The sequence below is a fragment of the Alosa alosa genome, chromosome 5 (genome assembly GCF_017589495.1).
Source record: "Alosa alosa isolate M-15738 ecotype Scorff River chromosome 5, AALO_Geno_1.1, whole genome shotgun sequence".
Taxonomy (NCBI): Eukaryota; Metazoa; Chordata; class Actinopteri; order Clupeiformes; family Clupeidae; genus Alosa; species Alosa alosa.
Window position 1 is genome coordinate 14,988,036 of NC_063193.1, and position 27,861 is coordinate 15,015,896.

A 27,861-nucleotide genomic window follows, 5' to 3' on the forward strand; every position below is an offset into this window, starting at 1 on the left:
CCTACTGCACCTGAGGCAATATTACCATCATCTTAATACCTTTGGAAAATCCATATTTTATATTAAAATAGGCCTAATCAAATATTATTTGTTTAGATAAATTGTCAACAAATACAGTCACAACTGAAATGGCTCAACATAATTTATTTTTGTTTCATGTTAAAATGTACAGAGTTCTTTGAAAGTACTTGCTAGAAAGAAAAAAACGAATAAATGGAAATACATACAGGGACGAAACAGAGAGAGGAAGTCGGACGCAATCGACCCTCTATGAGCGTCAGGCCCTCCTCGCTCCTTGTCTATCGCGCTCTCTCTTAGCTTACAACTCACCATGTACAATTACAAAGGATACAAAAAGGGGAAGCAATATAAACAGACAGAAATATACTGAGCTCATTTTTACATGCCTCTTAGATGTAAGGAAGTCATCCTATACACACACGAAAAGTCCAAAACAAAAAGAAAAAAGAACGCTAAGTGACCTTTAGATATTTATTTTTTCCTTCTGTTTTAAAATAGCATTAATATACTACACAAAGATAGAAAACTCTAAAGATGAGATGGAATGGAGAGGTTAAAGGCATCTTAAAGTCACTAAAAGTGAGTTGTATTTTTTTAAGTTTTGAATTTCTTAATAATATTACCCCAAGAGTCAAGCTAAAAAATATGTATTGTTTTTCCTGAAACAGAAGTGAAAAAAATGACAGTACCAATATCAATGTCAGAATTTTTCTTTTTTATATTATAGAAAAAACATTGTTCTCTACAATACGTTTCTAAAGTCAAAAAGAGTCAGCTTGTATCATAAAAGAAAGCTGCCCAGTCTGATAAAATTCAGAAAATTAAAACAAAACAAAAACAATACACACAAATAATATATGAAACATCAGATTTGTAAGAAAAAAAATCCTCAATTGACATTGAATACTGGAACATGAAGGGGACCCTCCCCCCTGTCCCTAAACAGGAGACGACCCCAGACGACATGCACACCAACCAACATCCTGGTGTGTGAGTTTGTGTGTGTAAGTGCGCGTGTGTGTGTGTGTGTGTTGATGTGCCTTGTGGGCACATGTTGAGTTTTAGTCCATTTCCCCTCATGGCTAATGGTCTGTGCCCCTCTAGGCATATGGAGGGCAGCCGTACTGCCAGATGTGTGTTACTGGTACATCGGTGTAGCCTGTTCTTCGTGGCCCTGTTAGTCAAAGAGTGAAGACACATACTGGTGCAGTCTCAAACAGGTTTATTCTCTGTAAAGCAGTTACCGTTCCATCATGGGATGACCAACCCCTTATCCTCATGTTTGGAAGATGATGTTCTACTGGGGCAGGAGACCCTATTTCAGAAGGCCAAGCTCTCTGCTCTTGTGCATGGAGTGTGTTGGAAAAAGTGTGTGAGCGTTGCATGTCCCAAGTCTGCCACCGAGGGGAGACTGTGCTGTGAACTAGGAAGTACCAGAATATTTACATCTTATTTCTTCTTTTTTTTCACAGGCAATTCTGCTGTCCAGTCTAAACGTAACTGATAACGCTACTTGTTCATATAAAAAAAAAAAATGGACATAAGACTACATTACAGAGGCAGAAGCATCCGCAGTGGGGCCAGCTCCATCAGCTGGGACCTGACTCAACGCCACCCTACAGCGGGAAGACAAGGATTCCAAACACCATGAATGGCCCACCCACTGGACTTCCCCACTAGAGTCCCCAAAACCCAAGCCCACCCCACACCCCGCTCCCTCCACCCCATCAAACACAGAAGTGCCTCCACCTTGACTTTCAAAGTGGCAATGGAGATGTGTGCATGTGTGTCTGTACTCCAGCACGTGGATGCATCAGAGCAAATGGGTGCCACCTTGAGCCACACACACAGCCACACACACACACACACACACACACACACACGCACACACACACACACACACACACACACACACACGCTCACCTGAACAAAGTAAAAAAAAAAAAATTATACATACAAAGCATGAGGTTGGACGAACACAAGAATTTCAATGGTCGTCAAAAGAGACAAAACAAGATAAATGTAATTAAAAATTATATACCAATAGAAAAGAACAAAAACAAAATGTCCATTTAAATTTCAACTCTTCCCCCATTCTCAAGGTAAGGCTTCCTATGTCAATGAAAGATTGTGTGAATGGTCAGATTAACATTTGACAACCACTTATGTCTGTCTTTCTTTTTTCCCCCCATATCTAGCTCGGGAAGAGTCCTCACATCCCATATGGGCCACCACAGAGGAGAATTCTTCCTGTCCTCCTCTTCTGCGCTCTCCATGGATGGAGTGGCGCGCCTTGGGACTTAAGTGTGGTGAGCAGAGGAGGCTCAGGCCCCATGGAGTCCCCGCGAGTCTGTCCCACTGACGGTCCATTTACCACGGCGTCTAACCAGTCCCACCAGCCGGCGACCCCAGCACAGCCTGCTCAGGCAGGGTCACACATGTATCTGCAGGAAGGATTAGGGAGGGGACAAAGCAAAACAAAAACAAAAACAGAACAAAAGAAAAGACTTACGACATACAAAATAAAGGGTAAACAAAAACAACAAACATCACAGTCCCTTTAGTTGAAATCCCCTCCCCGTGTCTGCTCTTCCTGTTTCTGCACTGCTGTGTGTGCAGGCAGGGCTGTGTGCAGGGCCCCCCCCCTCCACCCCACCACATTCACTCAGTCTGGCTTTGGAGGGTGGGGGGAAACATAGGAGTCAGTACAGAGATGCCTGGTCCAGAGCAGAGGAGAGGGCTGATGTGGGGTAATGTCTCCTCTCCCCGCCGCTGCTCATCTGCTCATGTAGGGCGACTGTTTGGGGACGCCGGCGTAGCTGTGATGGGAGGGGCCCGTGTACATCATGTTGCTATGGTGATTGGGCTGCATAGGCTGCTGCGGGTAGGCCTGGCCACCCATCATGCCCATCTGCATCTGCATGGGATACTGTGCCGGCTGGTTCATGTAGGGGGGGTTGCCGTGGTAACCGCTATTCATCATGGGCTGCGCCATGCGGTAGCTGGCCGACATGGCGGCGTTGAGCGGGTTCATGTTCATGGAGTTGTAGGCGGCCGGCGTGGGCATGAGATTGGGCATCATGCTGCGCTGCACGGTCAGGGGCCGTGGCGAGCCCTGCATGGTCACGGGCCCCGTGCTGCGGCCATACAGCTGCTGCTGGTGCGGGGAGCCGGCGGGCAGCTGCGAGGCCTTGGAGCGGATGGAGATGTGGCTCTTGGCCATTTGGCCCTGTAGCCGCTGCGTGTGGGGCGGTGGCGCCAGGCTGATGTTGGCGCCGGCCATGTTGCACTGGAGCAGCGACGAGCCCAGGTTCATAGAGCCCGAGCTCAGGTTGGGCGCCGACGTCATGGTGGCCTGGCCCTGGGCCAGAGGCGGGTGGGGGCTGGAGGCGAGGCCGGCCAGGCCCGAGTTGGACAGGGACACGCTGGACGCGTAGGAGGTGACGGCAGCCGAGTGGGAGTACGGCATGGCGTGCGGGTCCATGATGGTGTTGGTGAGCTGCTGCAGCTTGGCCAGGCTAAATGTGGCCGAGGGCTGCCCGTAGCCACCTGCACCAAAGTCTTGGCTCATGTAGAGGCTGCGGCCTCCGCCACCTCCGCCAGCGCTCTCAGGGATCTCCATGATCATGGGCGTGGAGCCGAAACCGTTTCCCATGCTGCACTGGGACAGTGCCTGCTGCTGCTGCTGCTGCTGCTGTTGCTGCTGCTGCTGCTGTGGAGTGGGTGGGGGAGCTGAGGGTGGAGGCTGGGGTTGGGTGTTTGGCGCCTGCTGCTGCTGTTGAGGCACCTTTTTCTGGGGCTGCTGGTTGGTGCTGGGCGGCCTCTCGATGACGCAGCTCTGCGGGGACTTGATGCCGCAGCCGGGCGTGTTGGCCGAGGGGGGCGGAGGCGGTGGGGGTGGCTGAGGCACTCCTCCAGCACCGCTGTTGGGGGCACTGCTGCTGTTCGGCCCTGGGCCGGCCTGCTGGATGAGGCTGCAGCTGCCCATGCCCAGCTGGGAGCCCACAGGGGCGGGGGTGGACACGAACGAGCAGCTGCTGGCCTGCGAGGACGAGGAAGACGGGGCGGCCGAGCTGGAGGACGACGACGAGGAAGACGAGGCTGCCGACGAAGAGGCAGCTGCCACGGCGGCGGGCGGCGAAAGGCCGCCCCCATTCCCACTTCCGTTGCCTCCACCCATGGTGGAGTCGTAGCTGCTGGGGTTGTCGTAGTTCTCTGTGGTGCTTTCTATGCTGCCCAGGTCACTGAAGCCGCTGTCCACGACCTGCTGGGAGTGGTCCGACACCGACGGCACATCCATCATCGGCGACGTCTCCATGTTCTGCAGCGACGGGGCAGACAGTGAGCCGGGATGCTCTGGGGTGATCTGAGTGTAGCCGCTGCCACCCCCCGCACCTCCTCCCGTTCCGGACGGGGCGCCGGGCACTCCCCCCTGCTGCCCCGACTCTAGAGGGCCTGGGGTCATGCTGGGGCTGTTGACGGAGCGCACCGACTGCCCGGGCAATGGCGGCATGGGCGGGTTGGGGAGCGGGCTGCTGTGTTGGGAGGAGGGGGCAGTGGCCGGGGCAGCGGCTGCTCCGCAGTCCTCCACCAAGGCCAGCGCGTCGTCCTCGGGCTCACCGTAGTTCTGCAGCGTGCGGCAGGCGGCCAGGGTCTCCTCGCAATCCTGGTAGGAGGCTGCGGCGGCGGCCGAAGTGGCCGGGTGTGGCTCGGCCTCCTCGTCCTGGGCCTCGTCCTGCGTGAGCGACTGCACGGCCTGCACCGTCTCCAGGTCCAGCTCGCTGCTGTGCTGCGGGTGATGCGCGTGGTGGTGATGGTGGTGGTGATGGTGGTGGGCCGTGGGCCATCTCGTCCTTGTAGTCGGCGTGCGGGTGCTGGTGGGGGAGGGCGTGGGGGTGCGGGTGGGAGTGCGAGTGCTGCTGCTCGGCCTGCAGCATCAGCACCGCTTTGTCCTCGGCGTGGAGGGGCTGCAGCTCCAGAGGCTCATCTGGGACGCCGATGGCCGTCACTGTCTCCACGGCAGCAGCGGCGGCTGCAGAGGATTCCTCCGCCTCACGCCGCCGACGCTCTTCCGGTGAGTCCGCTGGACGGGCTTTCACCTCCTGCACCTCATCGGCTTCTTCTTCCTCCTCCTCGTCCTCTTCCTCGTCCTCTTCCTCCTGCTTGCTCACGTACTCCCTGGCCCCCACGCTCCCCTGCATGCCTAAAAAAGTGTCTCCACTCTGGGGTTCCTCTTTCACGGGCGGCGATCGCACAGGTGTGGCTGGCTCCTCATCTTCCTCCTCTTCCTCGTCTTCCTCAGAGTCCGGCTCCTTCCGCCTCTTGCTGCTGCTGCCGCTGTCGCTCTTCTCCTCCAGGTGGCCGTCCCCCTCGTCGTCTGCGTCATGGTCGTCGCTGCGGCGACTACCCGAGCCAGGGGTCACAGCAGGCCTCCGCTCGCACTCTTCGTCCTCTCGCTCCTCCTCTTCATCACCGTCCCCCATGTCCATATCGGGGCGCGACTGGGCTAACCGAGAGTTGGTGGAGGATGCGGGTAACATGTTACGCGAAGGCGGTCGGCTAGGCTTGTCCTGGGCCCAACTCCTCTCCTCCTCATCTTCCTCCTCTTCCTCCTCCTCAGGCTCAGAGATGGGGGGCTTGGGTGGTGGCGGTGGCGGGGGCAGGCGAGCGGCGGGGTTCTTGGGCGGGCGGCCTCTCCTCCTGGGCTTAGGTGGCTCAACTGGCTTGAAGTCGTCATCGTCGGACTCCTTGCGCTTGTCGTGTCCTAGTTCTGAGGTCAGGCTCCGCCGCCTGACGTCGGGCGGTGACGACTGCTGCTGTCCCAGCATGCCTCTCTCCAGCTCTAACCGGGCGGCTTCCTCTCGAGCACGCTGCTCATACCAGCTGCGGGGCTTCCTGCCCGGCTTCATCTTGATCTTGGGTGGCGGCGGGTCCCCGGATTGGGCTGCGTCTGTGGCTTGCTGGTTGGCCCCACTGCCGGGCTTCCTCCCCGGCCGTTTCTTCCAGTGTAAGGGCTTGCGCGCCTTGCCCTTGGGCCAGCCTTTCTTCTTCTTCACTGGGACCTCGGGGGTCGGGGCAGGAGGCTCTCCTCGGTCAGTCAGGTCCGATGGCTCTGGCTTCCTCAGACCGGGAACAGGCTTCAGCACAGGAGTGGCATCTGGCACAAAGCAGAGGAACACAATTACAATGATAGGTATTCTGAGTACAGGGATATAATGTGTATTCTGTATTCAAGTATTCAACTAACATCATCAAAATGATTTCAGTCTGGAAACATAATTGAGTGCTCATCCTGGATAAGTCAGGCAAGAAGAGGGTATCTGCATTTTCATCACAAGTCATCACCATAGGTACCCACAACTGTGTGAGCCCTCTAAAGCAGTACTTCCCAAGCCAGATTGATGTTGTGATAGGCTATGTTGTAAGAATGTGAAATTAATAAATATCAGAACAAGAGGCAGTTTTGTACACACACACACACACACACACACACACACACACACAACCTCAGGTTTTCTAATCCTGCTTTGAACGCAGTTTGTGTTGCATTTTGAGCACACCATTAAGCGAGAAAGTTGGCGAAAGAAAAGATAATCGCATGGTCGTCACTCTTCAGTAGGCTTAGGCTGTTCCTGTAAACTGTTTCTGTAGCCTAGTAGAGTTCATGAGGTGGAAAACGAGAGGAAATGATAGCGTTTAAAATGTCCATTTAAATTGTAGCCTATAAAATAATGCACTGTTGGCCATTTCCACTAGATTTTAATTGGTCAAGTTGAAGAGCTGGTGTCCGTTAATGTTTGTGCAAATAGGCTGATTCATGTCCCTTGCATTTTGCCACTGCGAGGTCCATGGCAGGTATCCCACAGAAATGTTAGAAATGTCATTTTGTGAGTGAGATGTCCACGCTGTCCCAGTTTCAGAGCTATATTGACTGTGATAGTTAACAAACTAGATCCTAATAGAAAAGTCTTAGCTTTCCTGGCTAAATGGTATAGGCTTAAGTTAGGCCTATTACACAACATAAATTGTGCTGGCGACCCAAATAAAATCTCCTGCAACCCAGTCTTTGGGAACCAATGCTCGAAAGAATGCAAATAGATCCATAATGGTTGATTGCATTGGAAGGTTTCAGACTCACCATCATCATCTGACTCATCCGATAAGTGTGGTCGGCTCCTTTTAGGCGCAGGGTCACTGTGATTGAGGGCGGAGCGGGCAGCTGGATAACGGCGCAGTGGAGTCTCCTCTTCAAGGCGGGGCATTGGTCGCTCAGTGTCAGAGTCCACAAAGGGCTCGTCCAGGACTTCTGTCGTCTCGGAAATTGTTTCGGTTACGACACTACTGTGTGGATGACTCTGCTGCCGCATTCGACGTTTCCTCAAAGGTTTCTGCGAGAAGAATAACACGTATACAAAATACATTACAAAAATCTCATTTGAACTGTTTTATTTTAACAATTTTGTGTAAACATTCCTTTTTATGGTAACGCTTTGTTCACCATCCCTGTGTTTCAAAGTGTTCCCGAATGTTCAATGAACACTCAAGACAAACAGAAAACCGTTTGCAAAAAAATACCACGATAATATCAACAACCGTGATAATTTTGGTCACTATAATCGTCATGTTAAATTTTCATACCGTTGCATCTCTAGGCATTTGCTTAAACACCCTGAAGCACAAAGAGACATGTCAAATGATCTCACCTTGCACTTGAGGCCAAGTGTGGGTTTGGTAAGGATGGGAGGCGAACAGGCTTGCATCTCATCATCCTCCTCGTCGTCGCTGCTCTCGCTGAAGCGTGGCCTGTGCATGGGTGGCGGTTCACACGGCCTGGGTGCCTGGGGAAGCATTGGCAGGGCGTCTCCGGAACCCTCAGGCAGCCGGGGCTTGGGGCCGCGCTTCTTCCGTGGGGGACGCCCCCTGCTGCGGGGAGCTGGCGGTTGCGGTAGCCGGGGGAGCTCTGACTGCCGGCTGAGCCCCGAGTTACAGTCTCCCGACTGACCAAAGAGTCCCGTGGGCAGGCCAGACGAGGCCCCGGGGGGTTTCTGGTTTTTGGTCCGGTCGTCGTGGTAGTTGTCCTCCTCCGGCCGATGCTTCCTCGGCCTGCCTGGCCGAGCTTTCCCCCAGGGCCAGTTCTTGGGCGGCCGGCCGCGGCCCCGGCGCTCCCCGTTGGCGGGGGCAGGGGCTCTGACCGGACTGGGAGGTGAGCGGCGGACTGGGGAGGAGGACGGAGGGCTCGGCCTGCTGGGGAAGGGGGAGGGGAAGCACTTCCTCTCTTCTTCGGCCTCCTCCTCCTCCTCCTCCTCCTCCTCCCCTGCTCCACTGCCCTGTGCCAAGAGAGTGGCGGCGTCTTGTGGATCTGCTTAATCTGAATAATGATAAAAAAGAATAAGTACATATCACTGACCCGATCATGTCTTTCATATCATTCCAAGAGTAGTTTGTTTGCTATTGCAATGGAACTTAATTGAAAGTGAAAGCCAGCAAGAAATACATTGCTATTCTCAAGTTCTATTTGTGTGACTAACTATTTGTTTACTCTTTCTTTTTTTTTTTTGGTCTGAGTTCCTTTACTCTTATGCAAAATATGCTCTTGTCCTTGTGTAGAAGCACTAATAGTTTCACCTCTTTGCCATTCTCTTCCTCCCTCTCTTCCTCCGCTTCTTCATCCTCGTCATCCTCTCCATCCCCGTCAGACACCACAATGTTGGACACGATCACAGGGTCCAGCGCAGACAGTCAGGGTCCACGTCTAGCTGCCGAGGCCTCGCCTGCAGACGGCTCATGTGTGTTGAGATCAACTTCTCCCGACGCACCAGAACCAACCTGCAGACACACACACACACACAACAAAGATCAGTCTTTTCATCTACATAATCACAGACATTACAACAATTGCATGTGCAAGTCCATTTTTCAGCAGCCAAGCTGTCATCAGGACACTTCAAAGGGGCTTTTTAAATATAAACCACCACCACTGGTGTCATAAGTCATAACTATAAGTGGTTATAAGTTGCGAAACCTGAAAGTGCAACTGGCCTTGCAACTATACATAACAGTGTGAGCACACTGGGTGCAAAGTATCAAAAGCCACTGCCTTGTGCTTTATGACTGAACGGACCTGTGTGGGGTGTGTTAATGTAGCACTTTACTCTTTGGGAAAAAAACACAATGAGGTGGTACTGTGCAGCAGCAGCAATGTTGGTGATGTTTGTGTATGTGTGTGTGTGTGTGTATTAGACTTGGTGTGAGTCTTCTTGCATGTTCACACGTGTGTAACCATGACGTTGTGCGCATCTCACCGGCCCCCGCGTTGCTCCAGCATGTTGAGGTGGAGGAGGGTGGAGGTGATGTCCTGCGGGCAGATGCCTGTGATCTTGCTGAGCTGCCGGATGGTCATCTGCCGGTCGCCGAGCTCGTGCAGGCACTCCAGCACCACGCTGCGCCAGTAGGCCATGTAGGACAGGCGGCCCAGGTCCGACAGAGGCTTCTCCGGCGAGCCTGGCTGACCCTCGCGCTTGGACAGCAGGTAGCCTGGAGGGATAGGCCCAGAATTAGTAACACACTTTAGGCATTCACCATCAACTTTCCCCAAGGCACCTGCACTGGCTTTGTTCGCTGTAGTAAGCAATAGTAGTAGCATGCCTAATGGCAATTCCTATTTTTAGCATTTCAACTTTTTAAGGTTTGAGTGCTGAATTCGTATATTTCAGCTTTTTATTAATGTACTGCCTGGGGTTGTGAATGTGTTATGGAAATTTTAAATTTAACTTGCCACTTTAAAACCAATTTCCCTTGAAGGGGCAATAATTTAGCGAAATAGAATTTGTCACAGCAGCCAAAACCAACCAGAGAAAACAAACAATTGCATAAAAACACAGAGGGTAGGATGTCCTTACTGAAGTCAATGAGAAAGCGGCCATAGCCCTTGCGCTGGTATTGTGGAAGAATCATGATGCAGGACACATTGTACTTCTGCTGACAGTGTTTCTCCTGCAAAAACAAACCCAGAGACGGAACTCAAAATGAGTTAAAGTAGAAGTAGAAATAGAAAGGTGTCTTATATAGAAGATGTCTCAAGCAATGCATGTCTGAATGCTGCATAACTACAATGTGTGCATGTGTTTGAGTGTGGGAAGACAGGCATTGTACCTTGGAAAAGTATCCAACGAGGTGGCATCCCTTGCTGTCGTTCTGTGTGAGCACGTAGAAGAGGAAAGGTTCCACGTCGTAGTACAACGTCTTGTGGTCCAGAAAGAGCTTGGCCAGTAAGCACAGGTTCTGACAGTATATCGTACTGACGTTGCCGTCCACCTGTGGAGCACACGCACAGCCAACTCAATGATCGCTCACCGAAACGGCAACAATAAAAAAAAAAACGTGTCCAGACCCACAAATCTCCCTGTGCGTGTTGCATAACAACTTCTGGAAAATGACCTTGGCTCCATCCCATCTCCCAGACCAGTCGATGCTCTGTTCTTTTCTCTATTTCTCTCTTTCTCTCTCTACTGGTATGGATTGCTGGCTGTGTGGATAATGATTGCACATGAATCAACTCCATATCTTTGGGCAGACCCTCTACGAGCAGCTTAGGAAAATAAGGGAACCAATTAAGGGCGATTAGCTTATGGCGGCTGACCCGGTTTTTCCTGGCGTAGGTGTGTGACTTTCAATTTCTGAGAGCGTGCGGGCGCCCGGTGGGGTTCTTAAGAAGCAGGGAGCACCATGCTGTCACTGTCACAGGGGCGATCTCTGATCTTGAAATACAGAACTGCCTCATGGGAGGAGGGGGAATGAAAAAAGAAGGAGGGAGGGAGAGAGAGAGAGAGAACTGGCACAGTGCCAATCATGCTTGCTATGTTCTGCTCCAACTGACTCGGGCTTCACTGAAAGAGCAGCGGGTCAAGCTGTGTGTATGTGTGCACGAATGCGTGTGTGTGTGTGTGTGTGTGTGTGTGACTGTGTGTAGGCACTGTTGAAACTATACCAGACAGCAGACATCAGACCTCACCCAGGTGCATGTGAATCTTTCACACACATGCAGCTCGTGACACTTTGGTCCTAACCTGTTTCCCTTTCGCTTCGCTTCTGGACTAACTCCAATTCAAGATGTTCAGGGCCAAAATACACTGCCACAAGAACACCTGGTCATAACAAACAGTCAAGACACAGGGAAACTGTTTGACCACGCAAAATAAACATCAGTATTACAACAAATTGTGATGCGTGATTACAAAGCTCAAATTAAGACGCCTGATACTGAGTCACGCTTCCTAAAGTGCATGCTTTCCAGCATCTCCAGATGTGAACCTGGCGTGTTCTTGGAGTGAGAGGCCCACTAACATCTGACAATCAGCACTCTCAGCAAGCAGCTGGCGGGGGATTTGTGGCAGGATGAGGAGTGCGCATCGAGGCCACAAAACAGGAAGAGCAGGAAGTGACGCCGTGGCGCACGTGTGTGGGCGTGTGGGCGCCAGGCTATGTGTGGTATGTGCGGTGGGCCCCCAGGCCTCCCCCAGTTTCCTCACCTCAAACACGGAAACATCATCCTTCCGGTAGATCTCGTTGGCTGGCGGATGGAACCAGCCACACTTGCGCATGTGCTGGTACAGGATGCTGCGGCTCTTCATGTAGCGCAGGCAGAACTCACACAGGTACAGCTTGGGAAGTCTGGAATAATTATAACAATAATAATGAAAATATATTTTTTAGCACATGCAATGGCATGAAGTTCTGTTAAGGGGGATGGATTAGATAAATCTAGATGAGACAGATAAAATGGCGTTAAATAGTGACAAATCAAATCATTATCGGGAAAAATAGTCTCAATCATGATTTGGAAAAAATGATGGGATCAGCTGATACCATCCATCCCGTTTCCTCTGTGACATCATTCAAGGTGTCAGTACACAAACAGAAAGACCACAGCAATTAGTAACTAGTGTGAGTGCGGTGGCTACCTGCTGAACTCCTGCGGATAGGGAGAGGAGTACCATGTCTGGATCTCGTACTTCCCGAACTCGATGACGGACGGGCAGCGCATGTGCGGGTCCGGCGGTCCTGTTACACCGACTTTCTGTAAGGGCACAAGAAGGAGGAGCAAGATGGGAGAGGTGGAAGGAGGAAGAGGAGATATCAGACCGCGGGGGATTAAGAGAACCAAGTGCGGAGCAGACAGACAGATTACAGAGCAGGGATTACTCCCGCCAGTCCACACCTCCCCCTTGCCCTCCCCACCCCCCTGCCAGGCCCCCAAACTCTGCCAAAGCACACTAGGACTTGGCAGGCACGCTGCAGGGAGTACGCCCGTGTCTCTCTCTCTCTCTCTCTCTCTCTCACACACACACACACACACACACACACACACACACACACACACACACACACACACACACACGCCTCAGCTCCTGGGCTGCTGCTGAGGAGATTATTATTAGCTCGCTGTGCTGTTTGGGGTAAACTGCAGGCAGCTGCCACTCAGAGGCGAGTGCTGGCTGGCTGGCTGGCTGGCTGGTTTCTACTCCTTTGCAATGGTGACCACATGCTTCCTGTAGAGGCCAGGAGGTCCCACGCCCCAGCCCCTCGCCCTCTTTTACACACACACACTGGGCATCAGTTAACACATGCCACCAAAGAGGAACATTTCAGAAAAGTGCTTACTTCACACCAAAACCATGCTTTCACACATCTCCATTGACAGGAGAAGTAGCCACTAGAAATACATCCCCCAGACCCTGACACAATCCAAATGTTTAAATGGGCATAGCACACACCCAGTATCTATAATTACATTGCATACATGTCATCACCAACACAAGCAGATTCTCTCTCCTACCATGACATAAATCTGCGACATGCTCACTGCCCACATAGTGCTGGCCATGAGTGCAGCGAGAGGTCAGACCTCCACTCCTGCCATCTCGGCCGTATCTGCCAATCTACTCACAGGGAGCATCAGAAGGCACATCTTTCCACAGGTAGTCATTTGGCTTTGCAGGGGGTCCAAACACTCTGACAAATGTCTACTATCGCGAGTGTAGCTCAGTGGGAGCTTTGGCCAAAAGCGCTATATTTAGTGGGGCACCCCAGTGTGCTGAATTTCAAAGCATTCACAAAGGTCCACTAAAAGCAGGAGAGTGGCCAGACAAGTAACAGCCGTTTAAGGATTGATTTTCCTTCCACCTATACAAGATCCAGTACCTTCAAATGGACATATTCCATTTACTAAGTGGACTTCAGGTTTAAAGGGAGAGAAAGCAGAAACGGAGCGCAACCTGTAGCGCCCAGTGAAGGGGCCTCTTTTTCCGTACCTGTAGTGCCACTTGCTGGATGTGTCTGAAGAGTTCGACGTCTTTCTCCGTCAAGTTCTCATGGCCCGGCAGTTTATCCTCCTCATCACGCCAGTCTTCGCCATCCTGATTGTCTGAGAGATGGAAAAACAATTGGGACAAACAGTCAGGTTTTCACCTTAGACCACAACAACTTTATCTTTATTTAATATAGGCTGACACTTTTATACAAAGTGACTTAAACATCATTTAATTGCTTGGCCAGTCTCCCTGGAGCAAGTCAGGGTTAAGTGCCTCTGTATTGATGTTTAATACAGTGGCGGCCGTCGTGAATGAAACGCATGACTTTTCTGGTTACTGCTTACTAGCCCACTTCCTTAGCCACAGCACCACCACCCCCCTCAATTTACTGTGCAGTCCAAGGTCAAACTCTCAAGTGTCATTAACGTACTGTACATACATACACATCATCCACGTATATCTGACGTCTTACTCACATACAAAAGACAGTATTTAAAAAAATAAAAGTATATAATCTGTAATTGCACACACCAGAGGTCTCACCTCCCGAGCGGTCATCCTGCTCGCCTTTGCGGCTGTTCTTCTTGCGGATGCGGCACTGCGAGTAGTCCACCGTCTCGGAGCGTGCTTTGCGCCCGTCCGGCGAGGGCGTGAAGAACTTGCTGAGCGCGTCTATCAGGCCTTTGGTCTTCTTGTTGAAGTACAGGCCACTGCTAGTCGACGAGTCGTCGTCGTGGCGCATGGGGAAGAGCAGCTGGTCGTCTCCCGGGTAGCCCTCGCACGAGGAGCTGGACGAAGAGTGCGGCGATGACGAGCCCTGCGAGCGACGGTCAGCCGCCGAGGGCCGCCCCCGCCGACGGCCTCGACCACCTCCGTTGCCCCCACGAAACTTCTTAAAAGGCCGTTTGGACCTAGACATACATGCACACAATTTAAGAAAGGTGAGGCGCGCTGGACTTTGACTCATACTGAATCAGTTGTGGAGGGTAGAATAAATCCTAATTTGGAGAAAGACCAATCGGGCATTATCATCCAACAATCCAAGTCTCAAATCAAGAAACCTCATAAATTATGAATAAGTATAAAGCTTATGAATACTAATGGTGGATACTTATATCCAAACAACCCATCACTTGGGAATTGAGATAAGCAATCAGTCTATGTGGAAATCAGACACAGACACAAAGACAAAAATGGCTCACGGCTTTCAACAAGCCACAGTATTATAGACAAGTTTATGGGCTTTAATACATTACACATCTATATGGTTTCTCAAAGCAAAGACCCGGGTTCAACGTCTGTGTGCTAAAAAGGAGGCTGTGAAGCGAGTAAAAGTCATCAGTTACGCCCTTGTGAGTGAGTTGCATTCCACAGGATGGCTGTCCTACCTGTTCTTGGGCCGACCCAGCGGGGCGTTGTAGCGTCGCTTGATTTGTGCTGCTTTCTCGTGCAAGAGCCGTCTTCCCTTTTCCCTCGGCCGGCAGATCTGACAGATCCACATGCCTGGCGAGCCAAAGGCATCAGGGTCAGCTATTGCACACCACAATAACACACCCAAAGAGGCATTTTACAAGGCGCCATTTCTATTGCTGTGAGTAGGGGTTGGGGGGGCAGGTGTGTGGGTTGAGGTAGGGAGGCACACGTACCTTTTGGCATCCGCAACAGTGGGGGGTCACAGCACTCCATGTGGAAACCCCGGTCACAAGAATCACAAAACAACATATTCTCCTGTACAGAGAGAGAGAGAGAGAGAGAGAGAGAGAGAGAGAGAGGGGAGGGAAAGAGAGGGAACCTGTCAAGATTTTTTCCCCCCAACATTTTGATCAGTTGCACATTCTCTCGGCTGCTGCACACCAGGCTTGAGGCTGAAGGGGGGCTGGGTGATTGACAGCTCAGGAGAAGGAGGAAATGACCATGGCGCTGCTGTCCAAGCCTGACACGCATCAGGAGTCCGTCAAGAGGCCAGCTCAGACCCAGCAACCCACAAATGCAGCCATTTGCCAAGAGCCTTCTACATACGCTACAACAAAAAACAACCTGGTCTGTGTGTGTGTGTGTGTGTGTGTGTGTGCATATATATATATATATATATATGTGTGTGTACATGCGCACGCTCACCCTTACCGCATTCTTGCCCTGGTCCTGGCAGCTGCTGCAGGTCTTGCACTCGATGCACTGCCACCATAGAGCCTTGACCCGCTCCGTCAGCTCAGGGGAAAACTTCAGACAGGACGGGTGGCCTGGTGAGCAGAGAGACAAAACCATTAGAAAGGGCCAGCAGAGCAGTGTGTGTGTGTGTGTGTGTGTGTGTGTGTGTGTGTGTGTGTGTACAATAGTAGAGTCCGGGAGACTGGAAGGGTGGTGTTAGCTGATGCTCACCGCTGTTGCCACAGTCTGCACAGGAGATGAGCTCCTCCGGCTTCTTGTCGCGGTTCTGCTCCTTGGTCCCCAGGCAGAAGCTGCAGATGGGAATCGGCTCGGCCACAGGCTAAGGGATGGAGAGCAAGTGAGTGAGAGACAGAAAGAGAGGGAGAGAGAGAGAGAAAAAAAACAGATGGGGAAAAAGAGGGGGATATGGGAGAAAGAGAGAGCGAGAGTGATACAGTCAGTCACTTATCCCTGAAACACTGTGGCATTGTGTGGCAGTGAGCGCACTAGTCATCGTGGGGGTCCATATAGTTGCACTACTGTCTATCTGCCAGTTTTATTCACACTTCATTCGGCACATTATATGGCATCCGAGCACCGTGTAATGTGCATGCTATAGCAAGGCTCCATCACCATGTATGGCTATTCACACAATAACCAGACGCAGGAGCATGATTCCTTTTAACGGCACTGATATCAACACATGCAAGAGGCTCTACTACAACCATCTGCATACCAGATCTTGCCTTTCAAATCTTCTTGAGTGCGTGTGTGTTCGTGTGTGTGTTCATGTGTGTGTGTGTGTGTGTGTGTGTTTTCCTGTGTAAGCGGGGGTGGGTGTCTAGCTGGACGAATTGTTTTTCATCCAGCGCTGCTTGGCCGGAGAGGAGAAATGATTTCTCTGTGGAGGAATCGCAGAGGGCTCGTCTTTAAAAGGAGCCACAGAGACCTGTTTTGATGCTTATTCTGTAGCCTGCCATCTGACATACAGCTCCTGGATGCCATTAATCTTTCAACACGTACGAGGGAGCAAGAGAGAGGCAAAGAGGGAGAGAGAAGTAGGGAGGAAGGGAGAGACAGACAGAGAGAGAGAGAGAGAGAGAGAGAGGAGAGCAAGCATGCACCACCCAAGATGAGCTTCTTTCTCCCTCTTGCTCACACATGCACGCACACACGCGCACACACACACACACCCACACACATTCACACGAGAACACACATGAGATCACCACAAACACATGCAGAAGAGGGAGCAAAGCAAAAGGAGAAGCCTTAACTCCAGCCAGTTGTTCAGAGAGCCTTAAGCGCCGGACTGTCCACATTCGACAAAACTAACGTGGGAGACACAGAGGAGTAAACTTAAAGTTGAACGCTATTTAGTGGATGCCTTTATCCAAAGTGACACAGGGTTCGGGAATCAAACCCGGGCCAAACGATTGTCGAGGGGGTGATGTTACCGCGGCTCCACCACCTCCGTTAGCAACAGAGCAGAGTGTGATGAAAGGAGAGGACAGAATACGGGGGGGGGGGGGGATAAAAGACAAGAGGCAGAGAGCAGGAGGAAGAAAGAGAGGAATGAGAAAAGAACCTGACAGAGGGAGAGAGATGGTCTGCTTAAGCATGGGGCCAGCACAGGTGGTGGAGGTGGGTGGGTAGGTAGGTGGTGGTGATGGAGGTGGTCTGAGAAAGCAAGCAGCCAAGACAGTGAGTAAGTGCAAGAGCAAGAGTGGGGAGAGAGAGAGAGAGAGAGAGAGAGAGAGAGAGAGAAGGTCCGGGCAGAGAAGAGACAGGAGAGGGAAGGTGATTTATTGGGTTCATTTCCCTCTGACTCAGGCTCTCAGCTCAACGCAGGGCCACTGCTCGCCCCAAGGAATCACGGGGGGAAAGAGAAAGAGAGAGAGTAAGAGAGGAAAAATGAAATACGTCTGCACAAAAGATCAGCGCAGATGCTTCAAACACCTCAACTAGTTACCAATAGCTAGCCTAATCAGGTGTTGGGTCATCAGGCAAACTCCCAATCCCTTTTCCACTCACAAAGTCACATCCGTTCCTCTCTTCATTTTATGCTCTCTTTTTGAACTCCCTTTTCAAAGGGAGAGGGAAAAAAAAAATCCTCCACTGCCACACCATCCTGGCTTCAAAAAAGCGACTCACTTCTGTGCAGACATAAACGTCCCTTGGGGCAATTATGGTTTGAGTGACACTGTGCAGATTGCTGGGCGAAAGAGAGACTGTGGGCTTGCAGAAGGGCGGAAGAAAAACAGATCCCAAACACACACACAGAGACACACACAACCACCCTCACACACACAAACATTTGCCATTTTCTAAACTTTACTACACTGAAATCTCACTGGTGCTTTTTTATCTTTTGACTTGACTGCCGGTTTGCCGTCTGTTCTTGTAAATACAGATTTGTTTTGTATAATAAGCACCTTCTCTTCTGGCAAGCGGCTCAGAGCTGGATAATTTCCCAAAGGAGCTCAGATCTGGATACACAACCACTCTACTCCCACTACTGCCGCCTGGTTGGGTGTGACCACAGCATCCTAGTAACTGTGTCCAGAACTGGTAGCAGCGTAAACTGTGGAGTGGCGCCACTGAAACCCTAATCCAGCTGGTTCAACCAGGCACTTAGACCTGTAGATGTGTTATAGCGAGTGATACTCTGGGCACTTATACGAGCTGCCACCAGGCTTGATCTCTCTGGTCGAACCGCTGGAGCACGCTGGAGAGCTCCATTAACTTGCTCAACTCGTACCAGGGCCTCCTCTTACAAAGACAGGCCACAGGGTTAACAGACTCAACAGAGAAGATGCTCAGCATGCACACACACACACACACACACACACACACTTATGACAGGTCAACCCTAGAAGCAGGAAGTGGACAAATGCATCCGCTAAAGAGGTCTATAAGCTCTTCCATATAGGCTACCTGAATTCTGAGAATCGCAAGATCACTATTTATCTTCTTGTGATCCTCAACACAAAGTATGACCAGCTCAGTGGTAGCAAAGATTCAAGGGGGGGGGGGGGGGAGAGGAAGTGCCTAGAGGAGAGAGGGTGTGCTAATTATGGCCCTGGATAAAAAGAAAATGGGAGAGGCAGAGCCAAGGAGGAAAAGAGAAAACAGTGCGTGAGAGAAAGACACTCGCCCTCTCTCTGTCCTTGTCTTCCCTATAGTCAAGGTTCTCATTAACATGTGAAGCCAGTCTCCCTCATCCTCTGACTAAACACAGACAGACAGACAGACACACACCTTCAAACTTTGGCTCAGGTTTGTCCCCTTAACCACCAGCCTACTGATTATGGAACTAAGGATACTGACTTTTCACACACACACACACACACACACACACAGCCTACATCAAAAAATGGACAAAAAGCCTTTGCAAAAATTGTGCACTAGTCCTACAAAAGCTCTGACCACATGGGTTTCCCTAAAGACCCACAGACAAGCTACACAGTGTTCATGTATGTGGGTAGAACCGACAAGCCCTAGAACTCTCGGATGAAGTGACCTCAAATTCCCCTCCATTTCCTTGACATCGCACTGATGTTGATTGCTCCCACCTGTACAGAGAGCAAATGGAATGTTGCAATGTTATCTTAGAGAAATGCTAAGCTGTTCTTACATCTGAGGCCGACAAACGGTATCTCCATTCATTCACTCATTCATCTGTTGGCACTTCACGGTGTCCACTTGTGCCCACACCACACGGACACATGGAGGATAATCTCTATTGATAAACCCGGCTCAAGCCGTCTGATTATGGATTTACCGCAATCTGCTCAATCCATGATACCCCAACCACAAGACATTAGGCAAGAAGGGGGCACACTACCCAACCATAAATACACACAAGATGGATTTATGCAGGGATGATGCTTGACGTGTGTGTGTGTGTGTAGGGTGTCCTGACTGCTGCACTATGGTAACCACTAGAACCACTTAAATGTCCGCCAGCTGGCTTGGGGTCATAGCCATTCTCTATGTTTTGGTTGTCGTCCATTCAGTTTCCATGGTGGACCACAGGATCGAGGAGTGCTCAAACTCTCTGCTCCTCTTGTGAGAGACAGCCACTCCAATCCCCAGGGTCTTATCAGCACACACACGTGTTATGGAAACATGAGGAGGAGAAATATTTAGTTATGCTTTATTTATGCTTTATTTAGCATTTAGCTGATCAAGGCAAATTTAAACACTACCAAAACCAGTCACGGTGGCCATGGCTTCCTTCCAAAAGCACACACGGCAGCTGACTGCCGTCTTGTCTGATATATTGACATGGCCATGAGAGATGAGTGTTTATTGACCTCTGTGAGTGTGTCTATGTGTGTGATGGCTTGGGGAGGGGGGACCTGAAGGAGGGAATCGCTCATTCCTTTATGTGTGTGTGTGTGTGTGTGTGTATGACACAAAGTGCTACTGCTTCACAGGCATCAGCCAGATTGTCTGTCTGTGTGTGTGTGCATGTTTGTGTGTGTGTGTGTGTGTGTGTGTGTGTGTGTGTGTGTGTATCTAGGTCCTGAAAATTACATGAGAGGCAGGTAATCAATGCTCAGTGGTCTTCTGCATGCTGGTCGGCTTCCTTCCGCTGTTCTCTTCACCTTGAGCCAAAACAATGGCCGAACCAATAAACAAACCACTTCAGCACTTCAGCCATCACATCAGCTTTTAAAAAGGCACAGCAGACCACGGGCAATATCTACAGCTCAAAGCTGCTGGTGGCCTGGTGGTCTCAGTGTCTGCGACAGAGGAGAAAGAGGATGGTGGCGTCACTCTTTACATGACACACGTTCTCGAGTGCCGGTGCCCGAAGCACCAAGGGGGTCAACTGGAGGTTGGGGCGACTGTGGCTTTCACACGTCCTCACGGTGACCGGGCCTGGGTGGCGGCGGCTGTGTTTGGGGGGTGGACACACACACACACACACACAGGTTCAACACTGCTGCGTAAGTGCATCTAACACACACACACACACACACAACCCATCCCACCTAATGGCTTTTCAGATTCACACGGCCATCATCAGTGCTTGCTATAGCTCTCAAAAAAATGAGCGTTTGCTATCTATATACCCATGACCCCGATTTGACTCCCACCCCCCCCTCATGGCCTGGCAATGACCCCCTATTAGCGGGCGGAATGAGTGAGCGAGTCTGGCCACGGCTGTTTGAATAGAGCGGTGTGTGACACAGTCATTCTGGTGTAGAGTACACAAATCCAACCCCCTCCTGCACCTCTTCCACCCCCTGCAATGGGGTCAGCGCTAGTGCTTAGCCATTTGTTTTGCTTTTTTTTTTCCTCTGCCCCATGTCTCTCCCTCTCCATCTTGCTTTCTCTCTCCTTCTCGCTCTCTCCCTCGCCCTCTTACTAAATCACAACCCAGAGAGTGCTAATACTAGCCAGTAATGAGCTCTCCCTCTCGTCTCCCCTCTCTCTCCTCTCCTCTCCCGTGTCCAAACATGGCACTCATGGCAGGCTGTCGTCGAGAAGCCATGAGTAAACAAAGGTAACTACATCAATGCACTGGGCCTTTCAAAAAAAAAAAAAAAAAAAAAAAAAAAAAAGTGGCGAGCCACCTAGTCATTGAGTACTCTGTTATTGGGCACGCGCCACAGATTAGATCTTGAATGCTGTTGTGCTGTTACCCTCCAACCCCCAACACCTCTTCCTGCGGCTTAACCAAGTGCCCCATTTAGGTGCGAGAGACGGCTTACACCCACGTCTTATCAGAACTCTATTTGAATTGGCGAGGTGGGGTGAAACACATTCATCGCCTGCCAAGTACTCGCTCGGTTCCAAAAGCTTATATCCTATATATCCTAGCTAGTACCTACAGTAAATATGCTCAACTACACACTCAGCGCCATTATACTCATACTGTCCCTTGATGTTTTCACAAATGCAATGGTGTCAGTCAGTGCCTGTGGCACATTCCGTCTCCACATTCCGTCTCCCTCTTGCAGGATCTGAGAGAGTCGTAGAGGTAGCGGTGCTTCCAGGCAGAAGAGAGATAGAAAGGATTGAAGAGAGCACTACGGTTCATCCCCGATCTGTCACAAAGCTTTTGGGTATGAAAAACCATGACTGACATCTTAAACCTACAGTGAGTGACCATGCAAAACCATAGGCAAAGCAGCTAAGCTACATGCCTATGTGGGTTTAAGAGGCGGGAAATGCATCAACTGACACCAGTGGGTCATAGCAAGTTTACGACAGTTCTCGCATGGCATGTAACAGTGTTTGCCAAGTATCTCTTACTACAGTGGCCAAGCCTTTTGACTAGCTGTCAGACATGGCTGGCATGTGCATGTGTGTACAATATAACTGATACAGATCAAAAGGTGCAATTAATGTTCACCTCTTCTGTGCACATTTTATTGGTGTGTCTGTGTGAGTACTGTGTGTGTGCACCATGGAGGGAGATGGGTGTGTAAGTGTGTTTGCACTGTGTGGATGCCTCGCTGGGATTTCTCACATTAAGTATGCACTCTGAGTATGCATACAGGTGGATGTGTGCCAATCCTGTGAAAGTGTGTCCTTCTCCTGCGTGTACGTGTGTGTGTGTGGTGAGCATGCATGAGTGTGCTGTAAGCGTGCATGGGTGTGTGTGAGTGTTTGCACTGTGCACGCATGTGGGTGTGTGCTGTGCCTCTGGGGAGTGGACACAGGCCTGGCTGGCTGTTGTCTATCGAGTTACAGCAGTGGGTGTGTTCCCTGGCTCCTGTCGCCTGTGTGTCTGCCTCTTGTTTCATGCTGAGCAGCCAGCTGAGAGAGGGAAAAAGAGAGAGGGAAAGAGAGAGACCGAGAGAGAGAGAGGGACACACAAAGCATGTGTCTGCCTAGCTTCTTCCTCTGCCACTAGCAGCAGCGACGCTGCCGCCGCCTCTTCTGTTTTCCCGGCCTGCCTCTCTCCCTCTCCTTTCCCTCTCCCTTTCCCTCCTCTCTCTCTCCCTCTCCCCCTCCCGCTCTTTTCCACTTGTTCCTACTCTCCTCCCTCACAGTGCTCCCTCCTTCTTACCCTCCCTCTCTGCTTTACGCTGGCGCTCCCTCTCTCTGGTTGCTTCCCTCTCTCTTTCCCTCCCTCCCTCTTTCGCTCGTCTCCTGACAACTCCTGACAGGGAGCAGCCCTGCAGCTGGTCGCCAGCCTCGGCAGGATGCAGAACCCACGATACCCCTCCCCTCCACAACCTCATTCCCTCTTCCCTGACCTTCCTTCTCTTCTCCTCCCCTTCTCTTCAACCTCTCCCAGTGCACTTCTCCTTTCCTCTCCACTGGTTCTGTTCACTCTTCTTCTCTCTGATCCTTTCATCTCTTCTCCATGGCTCTCTCTCTCGGCTAGAGATCAGCTCTGGTAGTTGTGCACAGCTCCTGATTGAGATGGTAGAGCAGACACCTTTCCACCACTCAGCAGCCTGCATCCATCTCCATCCTCTCCAGATGCCGGGCTGGAAAGCCTTGATATGTTCTCGCTATTGCTACCTGCCTGATCTTCTCTGAAACAGCTGCAGCAGCGGTGGCGGATGGACGGCCAATGGCTGCTCTTCACCCAACCCATTGGGAGGGAGCTACTGCATCCTGGGAGATTAACTCTTGCTGCGGCCTCCGCCTACTGCGTGTGTAAATTTGACCTTGTCCCGCCAGCGTGTAATCTTCACACAATCCTTTCACATGCAGGTTGACGTCTGCACCGCGGCACAGCAGGATTAGAAGGCACGACAGACACGCTCACCAAGGGGTGACTGCGGTAATCAAACTTCAAAACAAATCAGGGATTTAAAGCCATGCCTGTTTGAAATATTTACTGTCCCAGTGAGGACAGTTATGCATAGGCTAGCCTATGCAGGGTGTGTGCCAGGAGTCCATCATAGAGAAAACATTTTGGATTTACAGCCATGTATGCACTTTCAATCCCATTCAAAAAATGCACAGCTACAGCAACCCTATACTACAAACTACTAAAGACATCGCTTTAAGCCAATCTTCTGGCCATACAAGCATCAGCAAATCACGAGACAAGATAATTTCAGCGGCAAAGCCACAAGGCAAGAACCAGTTCCTCTTGTAGGCTTTTGACACGAAACAGTTGTCAGTAAACATGGAAGTATCCATGCTGCCCCACCAACAGCAGTCGCATTCAAAACATCAACTTCATTCCCCACCATGTGCTTTGGGCTGAAGAATCAGTAATCACTCTAGATGGAGTCTTTAGTGTTACTACTTTAAATAATTTGGGGCTATTTTATATCATTAAATCTTCATGTCTTGGGGTGAGGGTCATCATACTAACTATGTGCGCAATAACCACACAAACAACTACTAACTAAACAAACAAGAGGCTCTGACTCAGACGTTGCACACGATCAAGTCCAGATGTGCAAATGCTGCCACCTGCGCCAAATAGCAGGACTAACTGCTGGTCTGCTGGCAAGCACTCTGGTCTGAAGTGCAAACACGATAGTTAGGAATCAAAAGGTATGATGAGTAGAGCTGCAGTGAAACAGAAACTAAGCAAGTGAGATGAGTGTCTAACCTTCTGCTTCCCAATAGGTTAACAACCCTACCTTAGCCATAAAGTAGCAAAAACAGGGTGTGTTTACATTGGGTTACTTCCTTATTTCACCAAGTTGGAGTGGTAAATACCACACAAGCTGGTAAACAGAAAGTGGAAAGCCCACTTATGCCAGTCAGAGTGCAGGAACCAGCTGCAGCGTTTGGTCCCAAAGTAAATCGGGCAGAAGCTAAACTGACCAAGTTTTGGAGCCGTTTCTATTTTCGCGCACACCCGGGAAGTGTACTAAATGTGTGAACATAACAGCACAGATAAACATTTTAATCAGAACAGGTGGTATATGGTTCTTGATCCTGTAACGTTGGAGACATCCACAACTAATTAATATCTTCTAAATAATTACCTTAGGGGAGGATAACGCTCAAATGCACCTTGTTATTTGAATGAATGTTCTGTTTGCATTGTGTTTGTCTGACTTGTATAATATGTCTGTGCAGTAATGAAATAAAGGTATGTATTGCAAAAGTGCATTATAGCCTACAACTAAATAGACATGAGCAGCACAAGTGCATAGATATCAGCATTAGGTTGTCAGCTTGACAATATTATTACTCACGAGGTGCATCTCCCAAAAGCGTTGTTTTGCAACAACAATGGTAAGGTAGAGTGCATAACATTTAACTGCAGTCATTACACAAAAATTATTTCAAGAAATAAACTCCTGGGCTCAAGATCTGTCTACCTCGTGGACTCCCAATCTATTTCCATATAAAATCAAAACAAACATTAGAGATGGCCGTTTCCTGGGGCTCTTACCTTATCCTTCTCGTGTGGGAGCAGGCGGACGGGCGGCAGTGTGTCGAGCGAGACGCAACCCGTGCCGTCGTTCTGGTGCGATGACGAGCTGCGGCTGGCGAGCCGGAAGAGCGGGCCCTGCTTGAGCACGCGTCCGTGCGCCACGGCCCGCTTGAGTGCCACCCGCAGCTGCTGGTGGAAGAGCCCTGGCGCCAGGGCGCTGCTGCCCGACAGGTAGGCCGCCACGTCGGCCTGGCACTTGAGGAAGCGCTCGATGCTCTTGATCGTGGAGCCGCCGGGCTCGTGCAGGCCGTCCAGTGCGCGCTTGATCAGTTTATTCCAGTCCAGCCCGGGCTTCTTGTGGGACCCAGAGCTGCTGCTGCCGCCGCCTCCTCCTCCTCCTCCTCCTCCTCCTCCACCACCACCACCACCACCACCACCACCTCCTCCTCCTCCTCCTCCTCCACCCCCTGATCCTCCACCGCCCCGGGGCTTGGGCAGGGCCAGTCGGCCCGGGTTGTCTGGGTCCTTGTAAGAGTTGAGCCCCTTGTTGGACACCTTGAGGATGGAGCCGTCCTTGACGCTGAGCTCCAGCTGCTCCAGGACCGTCTTGCGGTCGAGGCCATGCGACATGGACACGGCATTGCAGATGCGCTCCTCGGACGGCCGCTGCTTCTGCTTCTTCACCTTCTTGATGGCCTCAAGGATCCAGGAGGTGTACAGTGGGTTGGCCAGCTTCACCATGGCTGCGGTCGTCTGCGGGCCTGCCTGTGGCTGGACCCCCAACCCACACGGCTGCACAGGTATAGAGAGCTGGGCCTGGGCCCCCTCGCACCTCAAGCCTCCCCACTCCCCGGCAAGAAGGCTATCCTTTATCCCGCGGCCGAACAGAGAATTCTTCAGAGTCTGTGCACAAGCAGGCAGACAGGGAGCAGCTCACCATAGCATAGGCTACCCTGCACCGACCCCCCCACCCCCGAAAAACAAAGCCCCCCGTCCCGACCTGGCCCTCTCCCTTCTCCCGGTGATGGCGGGTGGGCAGAGCTCAGGGCGGATGTGGAGGCAGCTGGCAGAGCAGGTCAGTGAGCCGTTCCCTCCCGCCAAGCTCAATCACACCCAAAGCAGTAGAGACACACCCACACCAGTCCCCGGGGCACACTTGAGGCTTACGTTGCCTCCTTATCACTGAGGTTGCCCCTCAGCGGGGTCCGTCTGCCGGACCATCGTGCTCGAAAAAGACCAACAGTGGTGTCAGGAACGGGTCAGACGCCTTCTCTTCAGCAACTAAACCTTGATAGCCAAAGATGTAGATTTCGGTGGGCAGTAACTCTGCGGTATTCCTTTCTGCTGCCACCTCCCCCTTTTGATTGCCCCAATTCTGGTCCTTTTCCTTCCTGGTTGTGTCGTGGCAGGATCAAAGCAGTAGATCTCATCTGTGGGAGCAGATTGACTGACTGACTGTCGTCATACCAATCACACCTCAGCAGCCAATGTAACCTGCAGGTCAAAAAAGCATATGAGAAACCAGAGGTCAGAGGTGAAGAGGAGACTAGTTAAGATACTTTACTGGTTTCTTTTGCCTCTGAGGCTCTACTGACTGGTAAGGACATGTTCTGAAACTCACAAATGAATATGAACCTGCCTGTAAAACTAAATAACCACCACATGAAACATGGAGTACCTGTATCACAATTACAGATGCTCATGAAAAAAAAAAAAACCAAGTATACGCTTGGAGAGTTACACTGATGCTTTGCAAAGATGCACGAAAGCTTTGCTGTTAAGGCACACATGTAATTATGGGATAACCCCTCCCTTCAAGATCTTGTGGTTGTGCATCCCACACCAAACATACTGCTGAAGGGCCAAGGAGCAGCAGTGGCTAAGCAATTCCGCCATACAAAGCCCCAGCTACTACACAAAACACTCCAACTTTGTGACCTTGAGTAAACAAAAAGCACTTATTGGACTTTCACAGACATTACTCAGATATAATGTTAATCTCAATGGGCTTACCTACACCTGTAAGTTCACTACACCCAAGGTAACGTTACAATAACTAGGTCAAAAGGAAGTGTTATTTTCTTGACAGAAATCACGTCTTATACCATACATGGCAGATATTACTCTAGATATGAGCATCATGCACGTGAGATGTAAAATATCTTGCTGTCCGTTAAAATCGTTTCAAACTCTTAACAACTTTGTATTATGAAAGCAGAGACTTTTTTGGTGACAGTAACGTTAGCCCAATTAAAAGTTGAACAGTTCAGCTTGTGTATTGTCAGTTTAGCCCACCTTAAACTAAAGACATAACATTAAAATACTGCATAGTAGCTAAGTTTGAGTGGCTAACTAGCTAACGTTAGTGTTTATAAACTGCAAAGCTCAAAGACAGGGCCACCATAAAGGATTTAACAAACACTTATTTACATACTACGACTGCCACTCAGAGCGACTCTGTTTACATTGGTCGTGTTAGCTTGTAGCAAACTCAACTTACGACAGATCTTCCCGCGAATTGATGTTGTTATTAGCGCCAGAATGGTCCAAAATAGCAACAACGTGTGATCTTGGACTGGGTAAATAGCCCACAGATACGATCAACAATGACGTGATTCCTCGAACGGCCGCGGTTTCAAACAATAACAGCAACAAGCACCTGGAGTTTTACATTTCTAATGGCTGGAGTGAAACCCTGCTGAGAAACCGCGGCCTACAAAGACACAATGCAAGTTAGCGCACTAGTCGCCACCATGGCTAGCTAGTCAGGGCGAAAAATAAAGATTCCTGGTGGAGCGTTGCTACTTAGCGCTACATTTGACATGGCCGCACGGCCTGCTTTAGCCTCGGCCAAGAGTGAAAATCCTCCCCCCGCAAGATGCGTCCTTACACAAGGCACTCAGCTCCCCCTTTTCCCCACTTCCTTCCTCACTATCACCCACCCTCCCACGTAGTGCCTGCGGTGCGGCGAAGACAAGGCCGTTGAAGAGAGGTAGGCCTCGGCTCACTCCCCCTCCTACCAACCCCCTCGCCCCCCTCCCCTCGCGGTCTTCATCTCTCCGT

The 27,861-nt window shown here is 50.8% G+C and overlaps 1 protein-coding gene across 1 annotated transcript; it reads right to left on the reverse strand.

Annotated features, from left to right (window-relative positions):
- Window positions 1–124: 124 nt before the first annotated feature.
- Window positions 125–27,702, reverse strand: kat6a (K(lysine) acetyltransferase 6A). The gene is given in 20 exon segments (XM_048242950.1): window positions 125–4,849; window positions 4,851–6,178; window positions 7,160–7,409; window positions 7,725–8,327; window positions 8,330–8,389; window positions 8,647–8,747; window positions 8,750–8,847; window positions 9,324–9,555; window positions 9,921–10,014; window positions 10,174–10,335; window positions 11,550–11,691; window positions 11,982–12,097; window positions 13,332–13,444; window positions 13,863–14,242; window positions 14,720–14,834; window positions 14,978–15,059; window positions 15,456–15,571; window positions 15,711–15,819; window positions 24,817–26,292; window positions 27,299–27,702. Coding segments are annotated over 19 exon segments (6,876 nt in total). The 5' UTR covers window positions 25,540–26,292; window positions 27,299–27,702; the 3' UTR covers window positions 125–2,797.
- Between the last annotated feature and the right edge of the window lie 159 nt (window positions 27,703–27,861).